The sequence below is a fragment of the Leishmania infantum genome, chromosome 36 (assembly GCF_000002875.2).
Source record: "Leishmania infantum JPCM5 genome chromosome 36".
Taxonomy (NCBI): Eukaryota; Euglenozoa; class Kinetoplastea; order Trypanosomatida; family Trypanosomatidae; genus Leishmania; species Leishmania infantum.
The window spans coordinates 2,238,188-2,264,235 of NC_009420.2; the positions used below are offsets into that span (position 1 = coordinate 2,238,188).

At 58.4% G+C, this 26,048-nt stretch overlaps 6 protein-coding genes across 6 annotated transcripts; all 6 read right to left on the reverse strand.

Moving 5' to 3' along the window:
- Positions 1-1,490: 1,490 nt before the first annotated feature.
- On the reverse strand, positions 1,491-3,650 carry LINJ_36_6120 (a44l protein-like protein; the record flags this gene model as incomplete). Its single annotated transcript, XM_001469931.1, has 1 exon — positions 1,491-3,650. One exon carries the CDS (start codon positions 3,648-3,650, stop codon positions 1,491-1,493), a length of 2,160 nt encoding a protein of 719 aa, XP_001469968.1.
- A 1,654-nt stretch (positions 3,651-5,304) lies between these two features.
- Positions 5,305-7,692, reverse strand: LINJ_36_6130 (conserved hypothetical protein; the record flags this gene model as incomplete). Its single annotated transcript, XM_001469932.1, has 1 exon — positions 5,305-7,692. The coding sequence occupies one exon, from the start codon at positions 7,690-7,692 to the stop codon at positions 5,305-5,307; it is 2,388 nt and encodes a 795-aa protein (XP_001469969.1).
- An 816-nt stretch (positions 7,693-8,508) lies between these two features.
- Positions 8,509-9,603, reverse strand: LINJ_36_6140 (putative ras-like small GTPases; the record flags this gene model as incomplete). The annotated part of the gene is made up of 1 exon (XM_001469933.1): positions 8,509-9,603. One exon carries the CDS (start codon positions 9,601-9,603, stop codon positions 8,509-8,511), a length of 1,095 nt encoding a protein of 364 aa, XP_001469970.1.
- Positions 9,604-10,558: 955 nt separating this feature from the next.
- LINJ_36_6150 (conserved hypothetical protein) lies at positions 10,559-16,423 on the reverse strand (the record flags this gene model as incomplete). The annotated part of the gene is made up of 1 exon (XM_001469934.1): positions 10,559-16,423. One exon carries the CDS (start codon positions 16,421-16,423, stop codon positions 10,559-10,561), a length of 5,865 nt encoding a protein of 1,954 aa, XP_001469971.1.
- A 2,309-nt stretch (positions 16,424-18,732) lies between these two features.
- On the reverse strand, positions 18,733-19,986 carry LINJ_36_6160 (putative choline/ethanolamine phosphotransferase (CEPT); the record flags this gene model as incomplete). Its single annotated transcript, XM_001469935.1, has 1 exon — positions 18,733-19,986. The coding sequence occupies one exon, from the start codon at positions 19,984-19,986 to the stop codon at positions 18,733-18,735; it is 1,254 nt and encodes a 417-aa protein (XP_001469972.1).
- A 3,344-nt stretch (positions 19,987-23,330) lies between these two features.
- On the reverse strand, positions 23,331-24,455 carry LINJ_36_6170 (conserved hypothetical protein; the record flags this gene model as incomplete). The annotated part of the gene is made up of 1 exon (XM_001469936.1): positions 23,331-24,455. The coding sequence occupies one exon, from the start codon at positions 24,453-24,455 to the stop codon at positions 23,331-23,333; it is 1,125 nt and encodes a 374-aa protein (XP_001469973.1).
- Between the last annotated feature and the right edge of the window lie 1,593 nt (positions 24,456-26,048).

A 26,048-nucleotide genomic window follows, 5' to 3' on the forward strand; every position in this document is an offset into this window, starting at 1 on the left:
ATCCAGAGAGTTGTAGTTCCTTGTCGACGGCGACCCTACTCCGCAGTCACGGCAAGGACAAATGCTAACGAGTTCAAGAACGCCCACAGAAAGAAAAAACGAGGCGAAGGAGGAGAGCGGCGCAGCAGCAGCGCGGGCAAGGGAAAGACCATCAGATTCTCGATACGTATTGCTAAGAGGCTGTTCGATCATGCACACACGCCAGCACACACCGGCGCGCACACACAAACGAGTGCGTGTGCGAGGGCGTGTGCTGGCGAGTGCGTTCGGTTGAATAGAACAAATAGGGTATCATCATGCTTTGCCGTCCGGCCGCTGCTCCCGCAAACCCATTCAGCTTGAAGAGCAACGGCACGCACACACACACACACACACATGGTCTTGTCGTGACGCTGTTGGGAATGCGAGCTTGTCTTCCGGCAGTTGCCGCGTAGGTGAATGGGCGCTGAAGGTAAGAACAAAGGCACGGGGAATAGCCGTGCGTGTGTGTGTGTGGGTGGGTGGTTTGGGTGCGAGGGGAGGACGAAGGAGCGTGATAGCTACACAAAAGGGTGACACGGTTGGTACCAAAGTGAGACCGCCGTGCGCTACTTCACATATCGTGTTCTCTAGAAGCTCCGCTGAGGGAGATGGGCAAGCTCCACTGCTGGTGAACAGCAGTGCTGCACACGGAATGCACGTTCGGGGGCGGTGACCGTCTTCATGGTGTCACGCAGCAACATGGACCGGTAGAGTAGGCGATTCAGCAGTCTGTGCAGCAGCTGAAACAAACAAATCGCGCTCGAGGGCGACTTTTTGATGCTGCTACGTAGATGCTTCTTGTAGACTCAGCAAACGCAAACCACACACACGGATACCAACACATAAACACACGCGCAGGGACTCGCTCAAGGCCAGAGAGAGCGAGAGCGACGCAGTTGGACAGGGCGACAGATGTGACTACCCTCCTACATGGATATTTTTCGTTTGTCTGTCGCGCCACGTAAAGAGAAGGAAAGAGCGGCCGTAGCATTATGAGGAAGTGGACGTGCTCACACAGGTGGAGAGGGAGGGAGTGAAGCAGTGGGAGAACGGAAAATAAAATAAAAAACACACAGATTTTCTTCTTCTGTGTTCGGATGTTGTTTGTGCTGCCTTCTTTACAACAAAAACGAAAACAAAAACACGGGAGAGACGTCCGTGTGAGGGAGGAGAGGAAGGAGTACACGTGCACTCCCCACTCTCTCACAAACGGAGACCAAAAACCAACAACAAAAAAAACAACCCAAAGAATGCGAGGCGGCGGCAAACGACAACACAAATGGTGACACCAACAACAACAAAATGATGCATTGCAACGCGTGTCTGCGCGTAGTGCTCCGCCGTACCTGAGAGATCCCTAAAGCTGCAAACACACGCATGCACACACACACACACACATACACACAACGTACATGGATCGCATCCTAACGGTGCACCGTACACACATCACGGCGCGTGCGCTATCCTGTCTAGTCTGAGCTGCCCTTGATGCCGGCTCCACTGCTGCTCCCGTTACGAATATACGCAGAGAGGGCGTCAAGAAAGTCGTTCAGGCCAGCGGCGCGCATGCACAGGTGATGCACATGCGAGGGCGTTATCAAGAAGTTGTACGAGGCTCTCTGTCGAGCTTCAGGCGCCTGCGAAGACGCCTCCTCCTCCAAGGCTGCGATGCACGAACGCACCTGGGCCGCTTGCTTTCTGGAGAGTTGATGGATAACCTTCTTCTTGGCATTGGCATCCGCCGCCGATGCGGAGAGCCCCTGACGAAGCCACTGCAGACGACATGCGTCGTCCTCTGTGTCCTTCGAAGCGCGTGCGACAGCCGGTTGCAGCTCGGCGCGACAGCGTTCATTCACCTCTAGCAACCCATCGTGAACTTTCTGCGGTAGAGTGGCGGCAGAGGCTTCCATGCGACCATAGCTGTAGCCCGTCGTCGGTTTCTGTGGGGTCGCCTCCCCGGTGGCAGTCAGAGTACCTGGTACCTCGCCGCACTCGGAGCCGAAGAAGAGCCCGCAAAGACGGATCAGATCGTCCAGCTCGATGTAGTCAAATCGGAGATGCGTCGTGAGACGCCCTGGTCGAAGCAGTGCGGGGTCGAGGCGCTCCGGGTGATCCGCTATCATGACCACAATCCGATCCGAGTCTTCCACTGCGCCGTCCAGAATATTCAACAAGGAGGAGAGGCTGAGCCTGTCCCCACCAGTTTCTTGGCACAGAAGCGACTTTCTAGAACCAACCGCGTCTGGCACCGACGTCGGCGGCGGCGCCCGTTCGGCTGTTCGGGTAACCACCTTCACTGTCTCCTGCACACTCGCTTGGGAGATGCAGTCCTGCGAAGCTGGCTTCGCAGCGACGAGCGCCTTGGATCCGCCGCTCTCCGTGGTCGCCTGCTGCGAGCTTAAGGTCGTCAGCCCGTGGGGCCGGCGTACGCGCACCACGTGCTCGCTTGCACGCGCCCGCACAAGGTCGTCGTTGGTGTTGACGTCCTCGATGAGGAAGATGACCTTCTTGCTGCTCAGCAGCGCCCACTCCTCCGTGCTGCTCGTCAGCACAGACTCAAAGTAAAACATTTTGAAGAGATGGTCGCCTCGCGTAAAACTAGAGAGGGGGATGCGGACAATGTGGCGGTGGGTGTGGTAGGCAAGTGCACGAACGAGCGAGCGCTTGCCGGTGCCGCGGGGGCCGTACAGCAGAAACCCAAGCTTGTGAGGGAAGCCCTCAATCGCGTAGCGTCCCGTCTTCTCCGCGAAGCGCGCGAGCAACGACTTGACGTGCTCGCGCTGTGGAAAGAACACGGTATCTAGCGTCGGCCCGAGTGGAAGTGGCACGCTCTTCACCATGACATGTCGGGCTGTCACCGTGGGGCAGTACATGCGCAGGTCGCAGTGTTCCGTGTCAACATAGCCGTTGACGAAGTAGAATTTCAACGCGTCCTCGACAAAGCGTCGCAGCACGGCGTCGGCCGCAGCGCCGCCGCCGGGGGATCCATCCTTGCGAACGCGGAGAAAAACACTGCGGCGCGCTGCAGAGTCGGTGTTCTTGGTCCGCGGCATCGAAATCCATGCGCACACCTCCACCCCATCCTGATGCGTCGATGTCCAGAAGGGGTACATGGGCAGCTTCACTGGCACCATCAGCTTCTCGCGGAACAAAAACATCGGCCCTTCGACATCGCCGTAGAGCTCTGCTTCGCTGGGTTTGGAGTAGAGGGAGAGCAGGTTGATCATAAACGACTTGTTCCGCAACTCGGCTGCGGTGAGGGGCTTTTCCTGCCAGAGCTTTCGCGCCATGTAGAGCAGGAGTGCTGTGCACATGTGGTTCGACGGCAGGTATGGGGTGTAGTAAGCCGATTCGATGGGATCGTGCAGCTTCCAGTAGACGTAGGCATGCTTCGTGGGGACGTCAGAGGAGTACCACCGCACGACTTGGCGGATCGCTATGCAGCCAAAAACAATAACGACCACCGTTACTTCGAATGGGAAAGGTGAGTAGCGGCTCAAGCCATAAAGGGCCGCCGCCAAGGCATCAACATGACCCTCAAAGACTCGCCACAGAGCTAGAAGGCGACTTCCTTCCAGCGACGACCTCAGCGCCGCCGACGGGACGCCAGCTAGCGGCGGAGAGAGCATGCGAAAAAGCCAAGCACAATTCCGGTATACCTCGCGAGCGTTCGACGATGGAACCGGAAAATTCGCTGGGCTGGAGCAGCCTGCGAATGGGGAGGCAAGGACAGAACAAGAGGGATGAGGGTGGGGGAGGGCGGAAAACAGTACATATTCGAACAGGATCCACACATGGACGCAAGAACACACAAGTCTCTCACACCGGTCATGCTCGGGAAAACAAGAGGAGGGCGGCTGCGCACGCGATCTACTATCCCATTCCAGGCTGCACACACAAAGATGCCGGTGCCCCACACGTCCACGGCTAGGGAGTTGTTATAGGTGATGAGGACCACTATCTCCGTCTGCATCAACGGACGTGATTCTCAGAAAGTCACCTACAGCGCTGTGGAAGTGCACATTCCCATTGGGGCCACACTAAAGCCGCGCCGCCGTAGAGAACGGGCTGGCAGCGTGCGTCATACAGGGGTGGTGCGGCGTGCGACGTACTGCAGAGTGGCATCATATATATATATATATATTTCCGTTTAGCTTTTCGTCTTTGCCGTTGCGATGAGGTGCGTAAAGTTCGAAAGTAGCCAAGTAAAAACGCGGCAAAAGCCACGATGCGTAATCCACAGGGGGTACGCACGGAGAAGGATACAAACAAAACCCGCTCGACGAAGCCGCCGTCGCCCCCTTTGGAAAGGGGGAAGGGGGGAAGTCCAGTTAAGCACCACAAGCCACGTGGAAAAAAAAGAGAGGGAAGGAAAGAGATACTGTACATGGCATTTCGGGCGGAAAGAGAGGTGGTGCGGAGGAGCTGCGCAGACCCCTGCAACTGTGCGCCCGCTCGACTCAAGTGGTTCGTTGCACAGAAATCATGCAATAAAACAAGGAGTGCTTCACACACACACACACAAGCGCTCCCACACGTCCACATAACTTCGTGTTCGGCTTGTGAAAGTAGCTGGGCGGTAGTTTGAAAGACAACATCAACAGCTCGACTCCCCCTCCTCCTCCTCCTCAACCCTCTTTGCCGTCTCTGCAGTGGCGCAGAGAGCGGGGGAGAAATGAAACAAAGGGAGAGGGTAGGGCACACTCACATCGGCTGCACACCGTTGCCGCATGCCTGACTTCGAGGTGCCGAACCGCACGCACACACATGAACATACACACACACACATATATATAGACACTTGCACTGGTACAGAGAGGAGGAGGTGGCGTTGGTGAAAAAGCTCCACACCGAACCCTGAACAGGAAATCACAACGCCCCTTCTCATCGTTAAAAACGACAAACAATAACGAAAAAAAATCCGAGAGTAGAGTGAGCACTGATACGTAATATAGTGTACATTTCTGTGGCCGCGTGCACATTCCGCCATGTGTGTGTGGGGGGGGAGGGGGAGGCGACCAATAGAGAGCGAGAGAGTGATGGGATCCGCACAAAAGCCAATGACTCAGTTTTCACGTTCTGCAGAGAGAGGGGTGTGAAAAGCAGGGCGGGGTGGGGGACATGTTCGTGTTCTGCGTCTGCTGTTTTAGGTGCTCAAGTGTGTGCGTGTCAGTGGCGCCTCCCTTGACTACGCGATCCATCCCTGGCATTGCATTTACGCACAGTCGCTTGGTGGCACCGAGACAGATACGCAAGGAAAGCAAAGGGGAAAAGTGAACAGCATTACATTTTGGCGATAGCAAGCATCACCATGGAGAACTGGGCGTAGTTCACGGTTCCGGCGTCATCGGGGTTCTCTGTCCGCATCGAGGACCCGGTCCGCACACCGGGGGAACTCCGCATCACCTGCAGGAAGGGGAGCAAAAAGCGCTGCACGCGAGAGCGGTTGACAGGGACCCCGCAGCTGTCAAGCGGGCAGATGAGCCGCAACGGTAAGCGACGACGACTCTTCGGAGAGCCACCGGTCCACTCATGAAGCAAGACATCCACCAAGGAAGACACAGGTAGGGTGTCCTGCTGCCGTGCGGCAGCGCACAGCGCCTTGAAGAGCGGATGCATGGCATCATCACCGACCTTTACGCCGGCGGCCTCCGCCTGCGCAGCGATGTATGGCGGGACAGGCACTGTCGACCTCACTGCGTCCCCCGAAAAGAGCGCCAGTGCTCCCTCGATACCCTCTTTCGGATACGTCACAAGCGCCCTCGACGATTCCGGCTGCGCAATCAGAGCGCTGGCGTGCGCGCCGTTCAGGGGAGCTGCTTTCACCGCTGCCGCCGCCACAGCGGCGTCGTCTCCTACTGCACTCTCGCCTTCATCCGGAAAGGACAGCGTGTTGAGTGCAGACCTCGACTCCAGCGCGACCGCTGCCTTGCGAATCACGTCGAGGATCTCGCCGCACCACAGGGTGAAGGGAACGTTCGTGAAGGCCGCTTTGGAGGCGTCGACGCGGACTGCGGCGTTCTCGCAGTTTTTGTCCCGAGACGCGAACGTTTTGCCGCCAAGCTCTTTCACCGCCACTGTCACCTTCCACACAAGCCCGCTGCACCGCACAAAGAGTTCCACCGTCTCCATGCACACCTGGCACACCAGGAAGAGCGCGCGCCGATAGCGCAGCTGCGACTCGGTGTAGCCCTTGTCGACGCCAACGCGGTCCTCTACGCCGCTCAGATTTTCTGCATCACTGTCCTCGTAGAGCAGCTCGACGCACGGTGCGATGAGGTCGACAGGGTCCAGCTCTAGGAACACTGTATGCACCCCGTGCGCCTCGGCGCACACGAGTCCTTGCAGGATCCACCGCCGCAGTCGCTCAGCTGCCGGGTTGACGTACACCACGCCAAACGGCTTGCCCCCTGCCTCGTCGGCCACCTCAGCCTTAGGCAAAAAGGAGGTGATCTCGTTGTCGGCAAAGAGGGTTGACACCTCCCGGTGTGACGGCAGAAGCAGCAAGCGCGCGCACGGCGCGGCCTTCGACGCGAGTGAGAGGAGTGGGTGTGTGCTCTTGTGAGGATCGACAGAGCCACTCCACACATCGCCGGCCTTCATCGGCGTTACCTGGAACTCGGCCAGATCCATCGCGCCGTCACGCCACGCCCGCAACACCGCAGGGGTGCTCTGCGCCACGTCGATACGCTTCTTTAGGCGGGGTCCTTCTCGCGTGTAGTAGTACATCCACGGATCCCTTGCCTGCACCACGCAAGGTCCTCGAGCAAAGGAGCCGCCCACCGCCTTGGCAACATCTCCGTCCACCACATCCTTACGGACGACGCCTTCGAGGTCCAGGCCCGTTTCCTCTGGGCTCAAGCGCTCGAGTACGCAGGCCAAGCTCGTGCACAGCTGCGACAGCGGCGAGGAAGCGCACACTTCACGCGCCACCGTCTCTGGCACCATTCTCTGCGGAGGCACAGTGGTGGAGGTCGACGAGGAGGATGAAACCTTGGAGAGTGGCGGATCGCACGCGCGCGTGGCCGCCATGTTGGCGATCCATTCGTTGCGGTACTGAATGCCACGCTGTAGCTCCGCGTAGTAGGCATCCGAAGACGCTAGCACCGCTACCAGCATATAGCGCGGCGCGGCAGCCTTGTCGGCGCCCCGCATCTCCTCCTGAGAGACAATGTTACGGAAGACGAGACGGAAGAGCGCCTCAGGGGCGTCGCTGCCGCGTGCCTGATCGTTGGCCACGGCAGCGGGAAGCCGGTACACGACGAAGGTATACTCCAGCAAAAGCGGGTGACTCTCCATGCTGCTTGTCGAGTCCATGGCCCGTTCGAAAACCTGCTGGTATGAGGCGGCGATGCAGGCCCCCGAATCGCCGCAGCAGGGCGACGCTGCCACGATGACGAGCTGCTCTTCTGAATCCACCACCATGCCGTACTGCAGCAGCTGCAGCTGCCGCGGCGACAGGGCATTGCGCAGAAGTGGATGCGTGGCGTAAATGCGGTGGAGCGGATGGCGGAAAGGAACGGCGAATTCCTCGACAATGAGCTCGAATCGCAGATCCAGCCGCGCGATGTCGTGAAGAGCAACGTTCGCATAGCCAGGCGTGGCTGCCTCCTCTTCCGGGACCCAAGTGAAGGGGCTCAGCGGCGCGATCGACTGCTGCACCAGCTCCATTCTTTCTGTTTTTTTTTTTGCCGGGAGGGGGAAGGGGCTGTTTGTGAGTAACTTTGCACGCTGCACAGTCGGAGGAGGGCACGTGGGCAGGCGAAAAACGGATGCGCCTGAAGCGAGGCAAGAGGGGAGAGGTGGTTTAGCGGTTGACGTGCCGAGTGCGCACACCTGCCTCCCAGACGAAATCAGATGCGCCATCACAAGAGGAGAGCGAGAGGGGAGAACGAGAGGCGTGCAAGCAGAAAACTAGCAAAGGTGAGATCGCGCGTCCCTCTCCCCCAGTTTGTCCAAAAAAAAAAAAACGCATTCAATGCACAGGCATTTTGGGGGCCCTGCAGTGCCGATAGAAGCGGAATACTCTCATAGAAATGTGCGGCCGCCAAGGCGTACATATAGTTCGAGTGTTGGCGGGAGAGGGCGTTGCAGAGATCAAGCAGGACGTATTCGGCTTCCCTGTTTTTCTCTCGAGGAGGAGGAGGGGGGAGGGGGGGTTTGCAGGCATGCCCACAAGACACCGCCGCAGCATGGAGAGCGCGCGACGCAGCCGTCAGCAACAACCGGGAGAGCGTCCCTCGATGCGTTTCCGTTCTCCTTTTGCCAACACGTACACGCATCCAGGAGGGGAGGCAGTGCAGAACGAGGAGCCTGTTCTTCAACATCCGAACATGCGACGAGAACAGCAGCAAAAAAAGAAAGCAAGAACAGGAGAGTTATCCTGCACGCGCCATGAACACGTTTTCAGTGTTGAGCGGTTCGGCGTAACGCCTCCTGTGCGCCCTTGCGTGCCTCTCTCTCTCTCTCTCTCGAGCATTGCCTCACCTAGGATGCACTCGTGTTGAAGATGTCAAAGGCAGCCTTGTAGAATATGTCCACGTTACGGTCAATCAACGCACGGTTTTCGAGGTGTGTCTGCTTCATCATCAGCACCAAGGTCAGGGAGCTTGGCAGCTCGCGGACGTAGATGCAGTCCTCGTTGCTGAGCTGAATCACTGCATTTGCGCCGCGGTACAACTCGGACACGTCAGAGGCGCATTCGTCTGCACTGTCCAAAGACGAGAAGATGGCGCAGCTGGTAGCGGAAGCGGCCAAAGCGTGCACCGAGTCCGCCGAGGCATCCTTCACACCTCCGGCGGCGCCGTCACGTTGCCGCATGTAAATGCGACTCATCTTCACGACCACTTCAATGGCGTCGCTGCAGAGGTCGTAGGTGCGCGACTTGAGGCGGTTGCGCTCGTCCACGGCGACGTAGATTTTGGAGTGGCTAAGGAAGAGGTAGGAGAGGTCGATATTGCTGTTTGAGTTGAGCATCTGCAGCAGCTCCGTTATGTACGGCGTCTTGGATTTGATCAGCTTCTGCACCACTAGCGAGAATGCTTGGAAGACGGAGTGGTCGAAGATAGAGGTGAGGTTGAAGTTTAGACGTAGCGGCTGCACGTTCTCCAGCAACTGCTTTGCTTCCTCCTCCACACGACGCTGCAGGCTCGCCAGCAGGTCGGCCTGGTGGTCTTCACTCAGGGCGTCGACCTTGTGAATAAACACCTCAACACACAGCTCGGGATTGTACCGGTACGCAGCGCTGATGGTGTCGAGCAACCGCGCACGGGCGTCGTCGATTAGCTCGCGGCAGTCCAGCACGTACACAATCGCGCCACAGTTCTCCAGCAGCTGATTCACGTCATAGCGGCTGGCGTTACTGGAGTCAAATGGATCATTTTGGCCCGGAAAGTCCCACACCTCAAAATTCACAAAGTCGTTCGAGTGCACGGTGCTCTTCTCCGGCTGTACGGTGGTCGCCAAGGTCGCCGAGTCGTGCGGCTGCATACCTTCAAAGACAACCTTCTGGATGCTGCTTTTGCCCGACTTCCGTAGCCCCATGAGCAGCACCTTGGGCAGTGCGAGCATGTTGTTGGACATGCTCGGCCACCCTAACGTAAGCGCGCGACAACAACCAAAACAGCCAAAGCGAAAAAAAAAAGGGCGAGCAAGTAGTGAAGTGGGTCTGGCAAGCAGCCCTAACGAGAACTCCAGCCATGCAGAGATGTAGACCGCCTCACGCACACACCCACACACACACGAGGGTGAAGAGGGAGAGTGTATGCGCGCGTGTGTGTGTGTGCAGCAAAGAAACGGAAGAACAAGAAGAGAACGTGTCGTCGTGTACTCCACCCAGTCAGAGGGCGAGGGCGGAAGCATGCCGGGACGGCGTGTAGCGCCGTGTCGGAGCGAAAAGAGGAATCCGGATAGACCGATAAGAGGGGGCAAGGCCAGAAGTTGAAGAAAAGGAGAGATGATGCCAGCAAAGCCCATGAGGGCACGGAAGCACCCTTTCTTTTCCCTTCTCTACGGCGAGATGGTTCAGGAGGGCCGATTGCGGAGATGCAGCTCCCGCGCTCCTCCCTCTACATGAGCGCTTCCCAGCTGACTGCTTCGACGCTGTTGCTCTGTGCTTGCTGCTTGTGTTTTATTCCCGTAGCCACTGCAGCAACAGGGGATTGAGGCGGTGCACTTTCCTCGCCGAGCAGCGCAGATGTGTCTTCCTTCTTCGTCTCCCTTTTTCCATTCCTGTTTGCAAGTTCTCTGGCCAGTCATGAGTTGTTCCTCTTGCACGTTTGTGCGTGTGTGCGAAAGGTATGATGCGTCTCTCTCTCACACACACACATACAAACACGCTCGAGTCCGCCACATTCCTGCATGTCACACCCACCACCACGCACACGCAGAGCTTATTCTTCATTCCACTACCGAAAAGACCTCCACGAGGAGTGAGCCAAAGGCACACCGACAAAGAAAGAGAGGAAGACAACGCAGCGCACACCCTCTCAGACGGCAAACAACGCACAGAAACACAGGCGCGCTCCTGAGAGAACCTTTACAGGTACTCGATGAGGTGCTGAAGCCGCGCAGTCTGCCCTTGCACCACGCGACTAAGCAGCGGCCAACGCACCTCGCCGAGGTCCTTCACGAGACTTCGCAGTGTGCGAACGAGGCGCTCGGTGGAGTGCCGCACCCCCTGGAGCACCGCTGCCGTGTACAACATTCCAGGGGCGCGGCTCGCATTTTGGATGAAGTCCTGCACCGTCAGGGCGTAGGCCGTCAAGGCAAGCTGCACAGTCTCGAGATGCACCGATTGCACGTCTGTCGCGACGTCGACCTGGCCGTCCACTGCGAAGGAGTCATCCACGTCAGTAACGGTGTCAGCGTCGCCGACAAGCGGCCCCCTGCTGGGGGACCGCGTAACGCTCGACTCGCGCGATGCAAGGTTGGTGTAGCCCACATTCGGGGAGCGCTCGAGTCCAGCGCCACCGGGTGCAGTCGCGGCGGTGACCTTCCGGAGAACCTGCAGCTCCCGCACGGTGAACTGGCGCAAGAGGTCCAGCGAGTACACAAGCGACGTGGCTGTCGAGGCGGCGGCCACGGCGCCGTCGGTGAGGTTGGCGGGGCTCGCCAGCTCCGCCGTCTGCCCTAGCAGCTCTAACGGAAACACAAAGGCTGCCAGCGTGGCGCCATCACGGGGAACGGCATAGGATGCCTGCTTCAGCAGGATTGTAAGCTCGTTGCGCAGCACATACGCCTGGGCGATCGTGATCCGCCTGCCTTCACTGATCACGGCCTCCGCACTCGGCACCGACACCACGCATTGCTGGTGTAAGTGAGGTTGGCGGAAAAACACAAAGCCTGCCTGAACACACGGCGTGAGTTTCTCGAGGAGGACGTTCTGAGCCGCCAGCACTGCGGCAAGTCGTGTGCACGCGTCCACCTCTTCCACCTCCCAGAGCAGCAGCCCGCCCCGGTCGCCTCCGCGCCCGCCGGCGAAGGCGCTAAGAGCAGCAGCAAAGCGCGGGCTGCTCAGCAGCGCCGCTTTTAGAGATGGCACCCAACCTGACGCGATTGCGTTGTACTGCCCGCGCACTGACACAATCGTGCACCACAAGGAGAGGAGTGCAAGCCAGCACACGTTCCACGCTAGACGCAGGTGCCGCTGCGCGGCCGTATCGTAAACAGAGGAGGTGGAGAACTGACCTATCGCCTGCAGGAAGCCGAGAAGAACATCCTCGTCCACGAAGCCCAACACCGCCGTTTGCCCGCCGCAGTGGGCAATAACACAGGTAACGCACTCCACAACGCGCACAAAACGGAGAGTGTCGGCGTTGCTCGGCTGCGTTGGCTGGACAAATCGCGCGAGGCGCGACGCAACCTGCAGCAAGGTCGGAAGCAGGCGACTGACGAGCACTGCGTCGCTACCCCTATCAGAGCGTGGCCGACTGAAGACGCGTGTGCAGCCGTTCACCAGCTTGTCCAGCACGTCCAGCGTCTCTGGCGTCCAGGAGGATTGCCGCAGCTTGCCGTACAGGGCACCCTGCACCATCCCCATCAACTCCTCCACGGCAGCGCAGGCGGCAAACGTGGCCAGTGGAAACGCAGTGACAACTGGGAGCACCCCCTCCAGGACAAACATGTTCCTGCGATTCGCCTTGGCAAACGCCACCAGACGCCGCAGTGAGTGCTGCGCGGTCGGCCTCATTTCGAAGAGCTCGGTTGCGTCGCCGCCGACAGCCGTCTCCAAGATACTCGCGGCCGCCTTGGCGAGACGCAGCTGCTGCTGCACCTGACGCGTGAGGAATGAGGCCAACAGTGGCGATCCCGGCTGGCAGGACAGCACCGACTCAACGGCGCACTCGAGCAGCTGTTGGGTTCGCTTGACGAATAGGCCTGCCGTGCTCGTGTCAACGCCACTGAGCCACAATAGCTGCTCAAGCACAGTTGCCAAGTCTGCCATTGTGTCCAGCTGTGCGGCAAGGTTGTTGAGCCGGCGATCGTCACCGGTGCCGCGGAAGAAGCGTGTAGAGGCGGTGCCCACGGGGAAGAGCCGCTGGCACGCCGCGAACACCTCGACGTTTTCGCTAGACAGGGTTTGCAAAAAGGTCGTCGTATTCAGTAGCTCACCATGGGCACGGGCAGCAGTGGCAGCAGCGAGAGCCGTTGGCACAACACAGCGACTCAGAACGCTGCCCTGCGATACTCCATGAAGAAGGGTGTCAATGCTGTCGCGAGAGCTCCCACCTGCCAAACGTCTCGATGCCGTCGTTGCGCCGCTGCGCGGAAAGACAACACTGGCGCTGACGTCCGGGTTTTCGCCCAAGATCATACTCGTCGCCTGCCGCACCAACCAGTTCGTCTGTTCGTCATAGTCCACGTCGCACCGCTCCGCATCGAACAGGCTGTGCACACGCTGCATAGCGGCGGCGCCGTGGCGGAGCAGTTGATCCATGATATCCGTGTACGCAGCGAGCACCTTGCTACGGGCAGCCTGCAACGGACGAGCTGTTGCCGTTGCGAACGGCGACGGGGGCGCCAGCGTTGACCGGCGCTGCTGCTGCGGTGGAGCGGGGGTGCTGTCTCGAGTTGAAGCGGTCGCTCTGCTGCTGCCATCCACCTCTCCGCCGCCGGCGTTGTCCACAGCTGAGCTAGCCTGCCTCGACCTGGACAGCTCCAGCGCGACTCTCGCATTCACATAGGCCACACAGGCCACCGCCAACGTCGCCTCCTCCCACTCGCCCCCATCGCGGCCAGGGTTCGTCCTTGTCGCGTTGATGTCCTCGCGTGGCATGAGGGACAAAATCTCCTGCACCTCCACAAGCCTTGACATACCGCTGTACCGAAGGATGTTCAGCGCGAGCGCCTTCTCGTACAAGGCCGCCTTGTCTGAGCGCACCGTTGCCACCAGCAACTGCATGAGCGGCAGATCTGCCGGCTGCGCCGCTGCCCGGCTAACGCCGCCGCTGCCACTGTGGCCGTCGTCACCCAAGCTTTGCCCCTGTGCAGCAACCTCACTAGCGTCGTCGTCCTCGCATACCACACGCTTCTCTGGCCCAAACAGAAAGAGGAATAGCGCCGGGCACCACATGGCCATTGCCTGCACCACCTCCACTCGCATTGCATTCGAGGGCGACCCCAGGCTGTCCTGCTGCACCTGCAACACCCGCTGGGTAACCATGACGACCTCGCACGGAGACAGGTGTGAACGGAACGTCCGGAGCATGAACTCCGAGGTGTGATGGAGGGCGGTTGCATGCAGGGCTGCTACGAGAAGCTCCGTCACAACATGATGCACCGGCGCCAGGGAATCCTCGCAAAGCAGCTGCAGGAGTACGTGCACCCCGCTGCGCGAACGACGGCCACCACCACCCTGGCACACCTCGGCCATCACGCTACCACCGCTGCCGCGCCCTTGGGGGCCCCACCGTGCAGGAAAGACGGTCGTCGCGACCAGCGCAGGCGCGCGGTAGAGCAGCACGGCTTTGTAGAGGAGCGAGGCGGTGGCACACACGGAGCACCACGTCGACTCCCCGCCGGCCACCCAGTATCCCCTGGCGTACGCGTTCGCCAATGTGTCGAGCGCCTCTCCCAGGCGACCAATAAGCTGTGGCAGCTGTGGCACCGTCACGCCACCAAACACCGCCGCGTCCTCGGAATGGTCCTCCACCAAGGTGAAGATGGTGTGTACCAGTGTGGTGGCCGTCGCCGCACCATCGGAGGAGCAACTAAAGGCGCCTGACGGCAGTTCCGCAAGCAACGAAACGAGACGGCCAGGCGCTGCAGGAGACAGTTGGTACACGGTACGGCACAAATGCTGGCAGAGCTGCACACAAGCACGCAGGTCGGCCTCGACGTACTCATCGCCCAACCGCAGCGCTGCCCAGTGCGACGGAGCCAAGAGCTGCGCCATTATATCGCCTAAGGCATCCACGGCAGATGCGTAGCGCTGCAGCAGGCTGTACGCGAGCCGCTTCATCCTTAGCGAAGGGCTTGGCGCCTTGATAATGGTTGTCACCACCTGGTTCACGAGGCCGATCAAATGCGTGGCGCCGGTCTCTGCCTCCAGTTGCTGCAGCGAATGCGGAAATCGACACATGAAGGCGCACAAGAGCGTCGTCGCAGATTCGCAGAGCAGACGCTTTGGCCGATCGCGCAGGCTCCACTGGTCTGCGGAGTGAGCGAGGGCGGAGGCTAGGCTTGCACGCAGGAGATCCATGCACAGGGCGAAAAGGTGGCGCCCCGTTCCTGACGCCGCGACTGGTGGGTCTGTTGTCTCAGCGGCGCGGTCCGAGGCGGCGCCGTTGCCAACCGCAGCACTGCGAGGAGAGTGGGGTAGGTAAAAGAAGAGACGGAGTTCTCCCAGAGAGCCCAGCAGCGACGGCAGAGCCGATGTCACGTACGCCAGCAAAGACAGGTAGAAGACAAAGCTGCGGGGAGAATCGGTCTCCGCCTCGCACCGTGCTAGGAAGGATTCTGGGGTGCCATCAGCGTCGCTAAGCGCGCCATCGCCTTCCGCAAAGCCACCGCTGAGATGAAACGCAGAGTAGGTGCTACTCTCCTGCCCTCCCTGCCGGTTCGACTCTGGCGTGTCGTTGTCCACTCCTGCGGCACCGAGAACGGGGTGTCGCATCAGTGACTCCACCGACGGTGCGGCCGATCGCGCGGAGCGCCAGCCCACCTGTCGGTTAGCGGGAAGAGTTGCGCTTGACGACCCTGCTAGGATCGACTTCGGAGCACTCAGCACCGGCACTTTCAACGCCATCGACTCCTCCTGCGCGTAAGAGCACTCGTACCGGGTGAGGGCGCGATGCAGAAAACTGATAAGGCTCATATAGCTCTCCGAGTACGCCGTCCACGTTGCCCCGTACACGCTCACAGCACGGCTAATGTGGAGCAGCGTATCAGCCGTGCAGTAGCACCACGCCGCCTCCGACATGACTGACAAGAGGCTCTGCATGGCGTATCCGTGTACCCACGTGCTGATTCGCCTGATCACAGAGACAGCGGCGGCACCGTCAGTGCAGCTGACAATGTCCGCAGCGGCGTCATACAAGGTGGCCTTGCGAAGTACCTCGAGTGCGCGGCACTGCCACGTCTGCGTCATCTGTGGAAATGACGTCGGGAGCGCTGCCATGAAGGCCATGTGCGCCATGTTTGCCCGTGCTGCAGCGCCGAGTTCGAGGTTTTGCAGCGCGTCCTCAAGCACCTTGTGGGACAGACGACCCGCCTGAAGAATGCAGAAAGCGGTGAGAGAGGCAACGCTGCGACGCAGGTAGGCTGGGCGATGCGCCGCTGCCCTGACAAGTTCGGTGCCCATGTCTCTGTTGACGGCGTACAAGGACGCCAGCGCCTCTTCGGCGACTACGAGGCTGGACGATACCGTGTCGCTCGGGTCCGCCATCCTCGCGTGGTACGCGATCAGGAGCAGAACGTCGCAGTAGAGGGACAGCGCCGCGTCTTCGCCGGCTTGCGCGCCAAGCGACGATGCATGTCCACCGCAACGCAGCCAAAGTGTCTGCATATGCTCTGCAGCCGTCGCAGCAAACCGCCCGTCTGTGAGCAAGGTCAGTAGGCGCCCAAAGTTGCGCGAGCGCTGGTGCGCTCGGCGGGATCGCTGCAGAATCGCGCTCAATACGCTCAGCACCTTTGTTAGAGAAGCGAGCTCACGCGCCGAAGACTGCTGTTGCGGCGACTCCTCGAGCAAGTGCAAGGCATGTGAGCGCACTTGCCGCTTTGAGACGGACGGCTGCATCGGCAAAGACACGGCGGAGCCGTTCAGTCCTGGCAACAACGAGATGGAGCTGTTGCTGGAGGCATCGCTCAAGACAGAGTAGGGTGCTGCCGCGAGTGTTTCCACTATGTAGTCACTTTCGTCTACGTGGTCCTCACCCGCGTCGCCATCTGCCGAGCTTCCCATACGAGGGAGCAGAGCCACTGCCAAACTTGGTGCCTTGACCTCTCGGCAGCTGAAGAGGTTCGCCAACGACTCAAGTACGCTGAGCTGCGTGCCCGTCCTATCCGCACATGACACGCCCAACGTGCTCGGCTGCTGCGATGACGCTACACCAGAACGAGGTGCTGCCTGACGGGCTGTCTGCGACGCGTCCAGGGACGCAGGCAGCAGAGACGCCGCTGCCGAGGGGGCCGCATCTGCGCCGAAGAGAGACATAGTGGGTCCTTCTCGACAATGATAGCCAATACGGTCCAACAATCTAGCGATCACACAGGCACGCACACACAAGCGACCACGGCAGGTAAACCAGCAGGGAGCTAGAGGGAGAAGGAGGCGCTGCTGCGAACACGAGGCCCACAAGCACTCTAATTTGCAACGAACAGTCCACACACAACGCCTCCGCACGCCTGCTTTGAGTCCACGATGTGTGACCTGATTTCGCGCAAACTGCTTTTACAGTATATGTATATATATATATATATATTTTTTTTTCGTTTCAGCTTGCTTGTATGCAGCGGAGTCGGATGGGGCGGTGTGCCGCGAACGAGCACATGCACGCCGCTTTGCTTTCCCGCTGCTTGCTTAGGTGGCGGCTACAACGGCAAAAAGGCAAAAGAGAGAAGACGCTGTGCTGATGATTTCAAGTCGATCGTCGCGCCTCGTTACAAATGTGCGTCGGCCCTTTCCTCGTATTATCCTGCCTTAGGCACACTTCCCTTTGGGTTTGTTTGTTTTCTCTTCGACCGTTCCGTGTGGAGAGAGAAGAGGGCAAACCCGACGCGAGCCACGACGGGAGCCGTGGAAGAAAGATTGGGAGGGCAACGGTGGCGGCATGACCTCCAGTAGTGCGAGGCGGGGAAGAAAAAGCCCACCTTCAGAAAATGCAAGACGCACACATAGACCTCTTTAGAACCGGTGCCCATGGCATCCGCTGGATGCCGTACTGGGAAGAAGCGCACACGCACACGCGCGCCAACCAAATATCTGGCAAGCGCGGATACGCTGATGGCCTGCATCGCGTCATTATTTTCTCTTACGAATAATATCGCATCATTCCATGTGCATGCTGCGTCACATCCGCCTCCCTTTGGACCATGTCCATGTCTTAGTACATAAGAGAATAGTTGCGATGGCGGTGGATGGGAAAACACCCCACGAGGGCGTCAGCGTGTTGCACATTCTCTCTCTGTCTCTCTGTGCGTGTGTGTTGGAGGGGGGAGGGAGCCACGCAGCCCCTCCCCCTAACCCTATCCCTCTGCCGAATGCCGAGCCACGTCTGATGGGCGACAAGGTCAGGTACCTACGGCGCAGGGAAAGTCTGAGCGATGCATCGCTGCGGATGTCGGCGGGTCAGGTCGTGGACGGCGTGGTCGCCGAAGCGACCTGCGGCAGGGAAGAGGCTCGCAGGATCCACATGATGGGTAAAGCGCGAACGCCACTCGAGCGTGCACCCCATCCCCTGGCCCCTTACACCACCTACTGGTCAGGGGAGCCGGAGTGCCACCTCCGAGGGGATGCATCGTGTGGCGACCGACATGAGCGGTGAGGCTCTGGGGCGGCCTGCGAAGCGGGTGGGTGAGCTGCGGTCAAGGCAGAGCCCATGCTTGGATGACTAGGCCGTCGCATTGCTGTAGCACACGTGTGTCTTCGGCTGCTTCGCACCACGTCACGGACCTGTGGCAGGCCGGGGGTGGGGGTGTTAGAGCGGTGCTCGACTTGTGTGCTAGGGCAGAAGGAATAGATTGAAGAAAAGAGCGCCAGGGACGAGGTGCGACTCTGGTCAACGAGGGCGGCATGCTCGTGTTGCTAGAGTGAGTCACCTGGAAACGAGAACAGAGCGCATGAACACACACAAAGAAAAAGAGGCGCACCCTCGTCACTTGAAATCCCCAAGGAGTTACTGTGCGCGGTGATATTTCGCGAAAGGCACGTGAGCCTGCTAGGCCCATCGCTCACAGACACAATTACAAACGCAACGATGTGTGTGTGTGTGTGTATGTGATTTTCTGTAGCCTTCAGCTTTACATTACGGCGACGCTGATAGGTGTTGGCGCCCTTACAGGGCATGCATACCGAGAGCCTTCCCACCACGAAGAAGGAGAGCGCGCGACTACCAAGTCGCAGAACTGGCCTTTCCACCAAGCGTAGACAACTGCTTATGGGAGAGGACCACAACATCAGAAACAAAGCGGGGAGGGGGGTCGTCGCTGTTTAGAGAACTTGTCTTTTCAACTGTTGAGCTCATGGGCACGAGGGCAGTCTTCTAGCCTGCTCTAATCTGACTTATTTGGCTTTATGGTCATAATAGAGATACTGAGGTAGCGGGCGATCTGGGTGAACGCGGAGAGAATCATGTGGCCGTACTGCATCGCGGCGAACACGGCCAGCCCCGTCAGCGTCCAACCGAGAAGTGTTTCCACCAAATCATGCGACACAGCCGCATCGCCAGCGTAGTGCATCGCCGATGCCGCTGCCAGGGCAACGAAGAAGAAAACGATGTGCCAATTCACAGTTCTGTACGGCATGGCGCTGAGCCGCGCCAGCGTCAGCCGCGTTACCGTAATGGACATGAGCAGGCCATAACTGATCTCCATCGCAAACGGAAAACGCACCGTCAAGTTGGGGAACACCACGAACACGTGCACCGCCAGCGCCGTCATCGTGACGATCGGAGCTAGCGCGAGCATGGGCATCACCTTCGAAGCGTGCACCGTTGGCCGAAGTACAGCGTGTACTACATTCACGAGAATCGTGAAAGGACATGAAACCAGGAATAAGATAAAGAGGACACTGCGGACGGACTCGATGTGAACGGTGCCGTTGCAGCCAGGAAAAAACCGGGACAGCACTGGCGGGTATGCCACATCATACGGTCCGACAGCCGACGTATCCCAGATAGACTCGCCATACACACCCGAGACGATGAAGAGCACGCAGTTGAGGATAATGCCCTCCGCCGGGCCATTTACATAGCCCAGGTCGAACGTCCCGGTGCTGAACTGCTCCCAGATCACGGTGAACAGGCTCATGGATGAGATGGTTGAGAGCCAGAAGCGCTCCACGGGCGTCATGTAGGTGGCAAGGCTCACGTTGAGCAGTACAAACGGAGTGAGGAAGGCGTCACAGCCGTGGTCAAAAAGCTCGCCGAGCGGGCTACCGGTGCCGGTGCGGCGCGCTTGCTTGCCATCAATGGCATCTAGGGTTTGGTAGGCGAAGAGCGCGAAGGCAGCGTAGTATAAGCACCAGCTGGGGTACACGCCCCCCTCAAAGAAGTAGTAGTATAGCAGCAAGGCCGTTGAGGACATGCCGATGAGAAACCCCGTAAACGTGATGCAGTTTGGCGCGACGGTCATGGGAACAAGGTTCACGACAAAGTTCCAGTATCGCTGCAGGACATACCGGCTCACTATGGAGAGGTCCGTGCTGGAGTACTTGTACTTCCTCAAGTTGGGCAAATACGCCGGCGGAATATACTCATTTTCGAGCGGGTTGATGCTCTCGTGCCGTGCCGTCGACTTCCGGGGCATCTTCGCTCTCCTGCCTTTTTTCTGTAAAAGGGGGTTGAGCATACACCTTGGTGACAAGTACGGTGGCGGCGAAGAGGGATGGAGAGAGGACTGGGGAAGGGGCGGGACCTCACAAGAGAAGCGACGGTTGAAGTGGAAGGACGTATGTGACCCCCAAAAAAAGGGTAGAGGGGAAGAGAAGTAAGGATAGTATGTGTATGTGTATCTCGGGAAGGGGAGGAGGGTGCCTTAGGGTGGTGGTGGTGGTGGGGTATTCATTCAGTAGCACTGAACTCAGCGTAAGGACAAAAGGGAAGGGGGTGGCCTGCGTGAGAGACAAGCACGCAAACAGAGAATGAGAGAAAGAGGCAGGCAGGGAGGCACACAGGCGGGGAGAGAGAGAGAGACAGAGAGGGAGGGAGAGATGGGGAGCCGAAAGCGTCGCAACAAAAACAAAAAGTATGAACGAAACGCACACAAGAAATTGGGGGGGGGCAGAAAGACAGACAAGGCAGCCCCTCAACAAAAATGTGTGTTGATGTGTGTGTGTGTGGGGGGGGGGAGAACGGCGCACACGTTCTTGAGCGCACCTGCACTCTAGTAAACACGTTCGCGTCAGCCACAGGATCTCTCAAAGGGATATAAGTACTAATCGAAATCGCATGGGGCTCGTGATAATGTTCTGAACAGAAGCTCAACGATTTTGTTTCTGCTGGCGATGCTGTATTTACCAGACGGCTACTTTAGCTAGTAACGCAACCCTCTTTGCCACGGTGTTTCTAGTACCCGCACAGTGCCACAGAAGGGTCGTGCGCGATGTGCTCTCTAACGTGATTGTGAACGCACCTGCTGCGACAATGCGTAGCGCGCATACAGCTTCTGAAACGCAGTGATATCTGCACTGAGGCTGCTAGAGATCAGATAGCGGCGAAAAGTGTCGAGTGTCTGAGAGTTCCGTCAGATATTTTGCTGCCACACAAAAAGCCAGAGCGTGAAGACGAGCGAAAAAAAAAGAGGATCGAAGTCCCAGCAGACCATCCATGAAAAGGACGGTAATGCACGAGGTTGAAAGTGAGCATTTCGCACACCCAGGATGCGGGGAAGCCATTCCGATGTTGGATGCTGTCGTCGTAGAAGAGCGCCACCAGCGCCGAAACTCATCGTGCACGGCGAAGCCATTACATAAATTGTGCATCCTCCTGTAACATGTCGATGAACATGAGAACGCGCACAAAGTTCCCACCGCGGCGCGCTCGTTCACCCCTCAAAACCTGATATTCCGAATAGCCTTTTGTCGGGGTGATCATTCTACCCTGAGTCTCCTTTCGATCGCACAGTCCCCTGAGTGTATCCTCGTCGTTTTTATTCTGCTTTCGGCACGCGCCTGACAGCATAAAACCTTGACATACCGAAATGAACTCGTCATTTTGTTTCCCCCTTTAAGCGCTCTCCTGCCACAAACAAGTCAACAAAGTCTACGCATGTAGGCACGCGCCACCCGCCACTGTGGCATTACGGACAAATCCGCGTCAACCGGGACAGGCCGTCCTGCCCTCAAACCGGGCCATGCATCTCGCCGGCTCTTATCGTCACCTCCTCGTCCCTTTCGTCGGGTACCCGCGGCGCAGCCGGCGTCCGGCGAACAGTCGGATGGGCTGCAGGCCCTGATCCAAGCGGGCCGCGCCCAGGGTTCTGCTCGAGGGCAGGGGCGGTGGCGCCGCCTGTCGTGCGGGTAACAGCGGGGTGGTGATCCACGGGCATGCCGGATGACCTCAGGGAGGAGGTCGGCCAGCCTCAGGTCAGGGCCCTCTGAGACCCTTCAACTCGTCTGCATGCCATGCCTCTCCTTCTCAGTCGCTTCCAGCCCCGGCATTCCATAGTATGGAGACTCTCCACATGGGAGCCTGGAGGGCCCGATGGTGCCAATTCGGGGCTCTTCTCGCCATGCTTCCGGCATCGGCGCCTCACCAGCTCACACCCGGTCGGGCGTAGGATGTGCCCGCACGTTTCGGGGCACATGCACGTTTACGCTGGTCGGTGCGCATGCCTGCGCGCCTGGTTCGTGCATCACCCGGGCTCTCCTGAAGACTGCATGCCTTGTGCATGATACACCGTGCCAGCTGTGCTTGACAGTGAGTGCGCGCAACGCTCGCACTTTTTGCACCCTGAGAGTTGTTTCAGAACGGTTTTGTTATGTAGCGAGGGGGGGGGGGGAGAAGTTCTCGCTTCCTTCATCTGGCATTTTCGTTCACGCCATGGAGGGCGTGTCTATTTGGCCCGCCTGCATATGCCGCGATAGGTGGGACGTTGCCATGAGTCTGTGGCAGCGGCGGCACTTCGTTTTCTCCTGGATCTGTTCTTCTCTTGTGGGAACGGGTACTTCAATAGCTGTTGTGTCGTGGGCACGATTGGTAGTGGGCTGGTACGAACGTCACGTCATGCCCGCCAGTCTCATCGACACGGAGCCTGAGCAGACCTGTCTGCCGACGCCAACACGCTGCACCCTGCCCTCGGGCACGGCTGCAGAGACTTGGCGTTCCCACAGCGAGTGCACATTACACTCTGGCACCACGCTGTAGTGCCCCTCCCTCTCCCTGACATTGACGGAGATCCGGTGGTAGGCAGAGAAAAAAAAAGGGCAACAAACAGAAAAGAAAAACGAAGTACGAACAGAAAATTCAGAAGGCCCGCCAACACACATACATACAAAAAGGCATGCAGATAATAGAAAAAAAAAAGAAACTGTTCGCCGAACATGCTGACACGAGGACGCGAATCGCGTCGCTGCACACGCGGCCGATTGCACGTTTAGCGGTGGCGCTTTTCTTTGCCTCGACTTTGGGGGGTTTTGTGCGCACCTTGCCAAGTGGTTACAATAATCCGTTTTTCCCTTCTCCTTCGCTTGCCTTTGCTTCTCCCCCCCCCCTGTCTTGTTTCACGTCGTGTTGCCTCACACATGAAGTCAAGCTGGGCACGCTGAGCAGAGGGATAAAAGAGGAGGCGGGCGGAGGTAGGACGAGGAGAGGGTGGATGTCAGGAAAAACAGAGTAGTCGCCTTTGGTGCTCTCCGTCAATGCCGATATATGCGTATGCGAAACGCGTGCAGGGGGTATATACATGACGGTTACCCTGTTCCGCCTACTACTCACCTCAGTGGGGCCTGATCAGTCAAAGTGCATGAGTCGCGTGAAGGTGTGCGGGGAGGCACGCTCTCAGAAGAGGCAGGGAGAGGAAGAAGGGAGGTGGCATCGTCTGCATGCAGAGGGCACAGCGCATCACGCTCCCCACCATCCACCGCGCTGTTTTCCCTTACTTCCCCACCAAGACAGGTTTTCCTTCTATGATTGCCTCGTTGCCGCCCTTCATCAGGATGTGTTGTGCTGCTTCATGCATTCCTTGGTGTCGCTGACGAGCTTCGCCATGTCCACGTCACAGTTGCGCTGCATGAGCTGGGTAAAGGACATGATGTACGGCACGTTAATCGAAAGCATGGTGTCAAACGTGATCCAGTCGTTTAGCGGGCGCACGCACAGGATGGCGCTTTCCACCGCTCCAGAGGTCTCGGCTGCGGAGGCCTCACTGGTGTTGTCCGTCACGAAGACGATGTGCATGCTCTCCTGCGGTATATCCAGCTTCTCCGCCAGAAGAGTGCGGATTTTCATGTAGCTCTTCGGCATCAGCTTTGTGCCGACAAGCAAGGGGTCGAAATACGCCGTAATGAACGGGTTTAAATCGCCATACGGGGTATGGCCCATGACGAGCTTCTGGGCTGCGATGCTGCCCGAGCTGTAGAGAGCGATGCGTGTCCTCTCGGCCATGGCCGGGCCGCCGGCGAAGCGGAAAAACGTACTCACATCAGGAAACACCTGCGACTGCAGCTTGCCCTCTGCAAACACCTCTGTCCAGATAGCGGCCTGGACCGCCTTCACCGCGGCGTGATCGGAGCCTCTCTTTATCTCGTGATGAAAAAACGCGCAGAATTCACTACGCGCCACTTCGTTCGCCGCTTCATCTTTCCAGTCGCGCGCCCCACTCGCCGCAAGTGCGTCCGTGAATGCCTTCGAGTAGGCCGTCGGCGCTTTGGCCAGTGGGGAAGACTGCGGCTCGGCCACGGCAGTGAGCAGGTCCACAAACGCCTGATCGGCAGGGAAGTGCGCCGCCATGTAGGCCTCGACGCGGGATTCCGCAAGGGGCATCATGACTTTCTGCACAAAAGGAAGTGGGGTGGTCGTTCCTTCAATGTCGAAGAGGAACACGGTGAGGGGCGCCAACATGGACGCGACGGCATAGTTTGGATTGTCGGGCTCGGGAAGATGAATCTCCTTCGCCTGGAGGAGCTCAAACACACCCAACGTCTTCCCAGGGGCGCCTTGCAACCTCTGCTGAACCATCGCCACCAGCTCCTCGTAGTCGAAGCTGGAAGGCAATGTTCCCGTTAAGCGAGCCAGCTCAAGCTGTGCCACGAAGCACGAGAGTGCGTTGCGCAGCATGTTGCTCTACAAGATGAGTGCGCCCTCGAAATTAAAGTTCCAACTAAAAAGAGGCGCGTATAGTACACAAGAATATATAAATATATATGGCACCGGAGACGAACAGGGGGACCAAAAGCAGATCCTCCTAACGCGAACAAACACACAAACAGAAAACAAGATAGGGTAGGCGTAACGAAGGGCAACAAGGACGCCAAAAGAGAATGTGGGATAACTGACGGCGAAGAGGATAGCAATCAGAAGGGAGAGAGACCACACCGTGACTTCTGATTAGGCGAAATCCTCTCTTTGAGAACTACGGAGACCGGTGCGGACGTGCGCGTGTTCGTTTTACCTCGTTATCGATGCGAACTCTGCGACGCCGTTGTTTCTCTGCGAAGAAGGGGGGAGACACGGGCGTGAGGAAGAGCAAGCAAAATCCCCACGAAAGTACAAAAAAAAAGTGAGGCTCCGACAAAAGCCAAAAAATGAAGACCAGAATGGTGAGGGAGGAGGGGGGAGAGGTGAAGAGAACCGAACAAACAAACGAGAAAAAAAAATGGCGGTAGAAGACGAAATCACTCGTTTCTTTGCTCGTTTGATTTTGACTCCACGACGCGGCAACTACCACCAAGAAGATAAAAATATCCGAAGAGAGAGAAGCAAGTAGAGAGCGGCCGAAGGGAGGGTGGGGGGAGTGGGCCGATGGCACAGCAGTCCGAGGCAGAGCAAAGAAATTTTATGCAAAACACAGCCGAGAAAAGAACAACAAAAAGAGAGGGCTTTTCCTTGTGTTCTCGCACAGGTGACGGAAAGATGGAGGGCGAGGGAGAGGAGTGGGGGAAGAAGCGCGAGGAGGAGTCACGTGTGCGTTTGCGTGTGTGTGTGTATATGCTCTACGCTCGCCAGTGTGGGAGCAAAGACGGAGAGAGAGGAGGGCGAGGGGAGGGAAGAGACGGTTGGGGGTAGAGACGAGGAGGAAGAAGAAGGCGCTTCATCCAGTAAAGGATCTCCATCCTTATGTTCTTTGCGAGTACTGTTGGGGCGACGCCACCAAACGTGTTCGGCGTGGCCAGCAAAGGGAAGCTCGCTTTAGCGTCCCGCGCTTACAGAGTCACTGCTTTTCTTTTTCGATGACTTCTGCGAACGTGCAGAATGACCCCTCCTCCTCTTCAGGCTGTGAGATGGTTATCTGTGAGGAGGCAACATGCCGCGTATTCGAGGCGTGGGGAGCACATGCGTATACTCGTCCGGCTGCTGCACTCTTCTCGCGGTTACCCGTCGGAGATGCGGGCGCCATTGGAGCACCTTGTGCGACGTAGGCGTCGCATTCTGGGTGCGGCAGCCTCGTAAGGCGGTGGCCATACAGTTGCGAGAAATTCATGGCTGGGACTACTGTGTGGCGTGTGCGCGCGGTACGGCACTCTCAGCTCGCCCTTCTTCCAAGACGGAACGGAATTCGACAACCGACGCGACGTCGCTGGCCAGCGTCTCGTACGCCGCCGAGGAGACGCTGATGAGCTTCCTCACGTTGAGTTCGGTGTATTGGAGCTTGGAGTGCGGGACTTTCGGACGGCGATGTGGGACTTAGATCCTCTGAACACCTTCCACTCG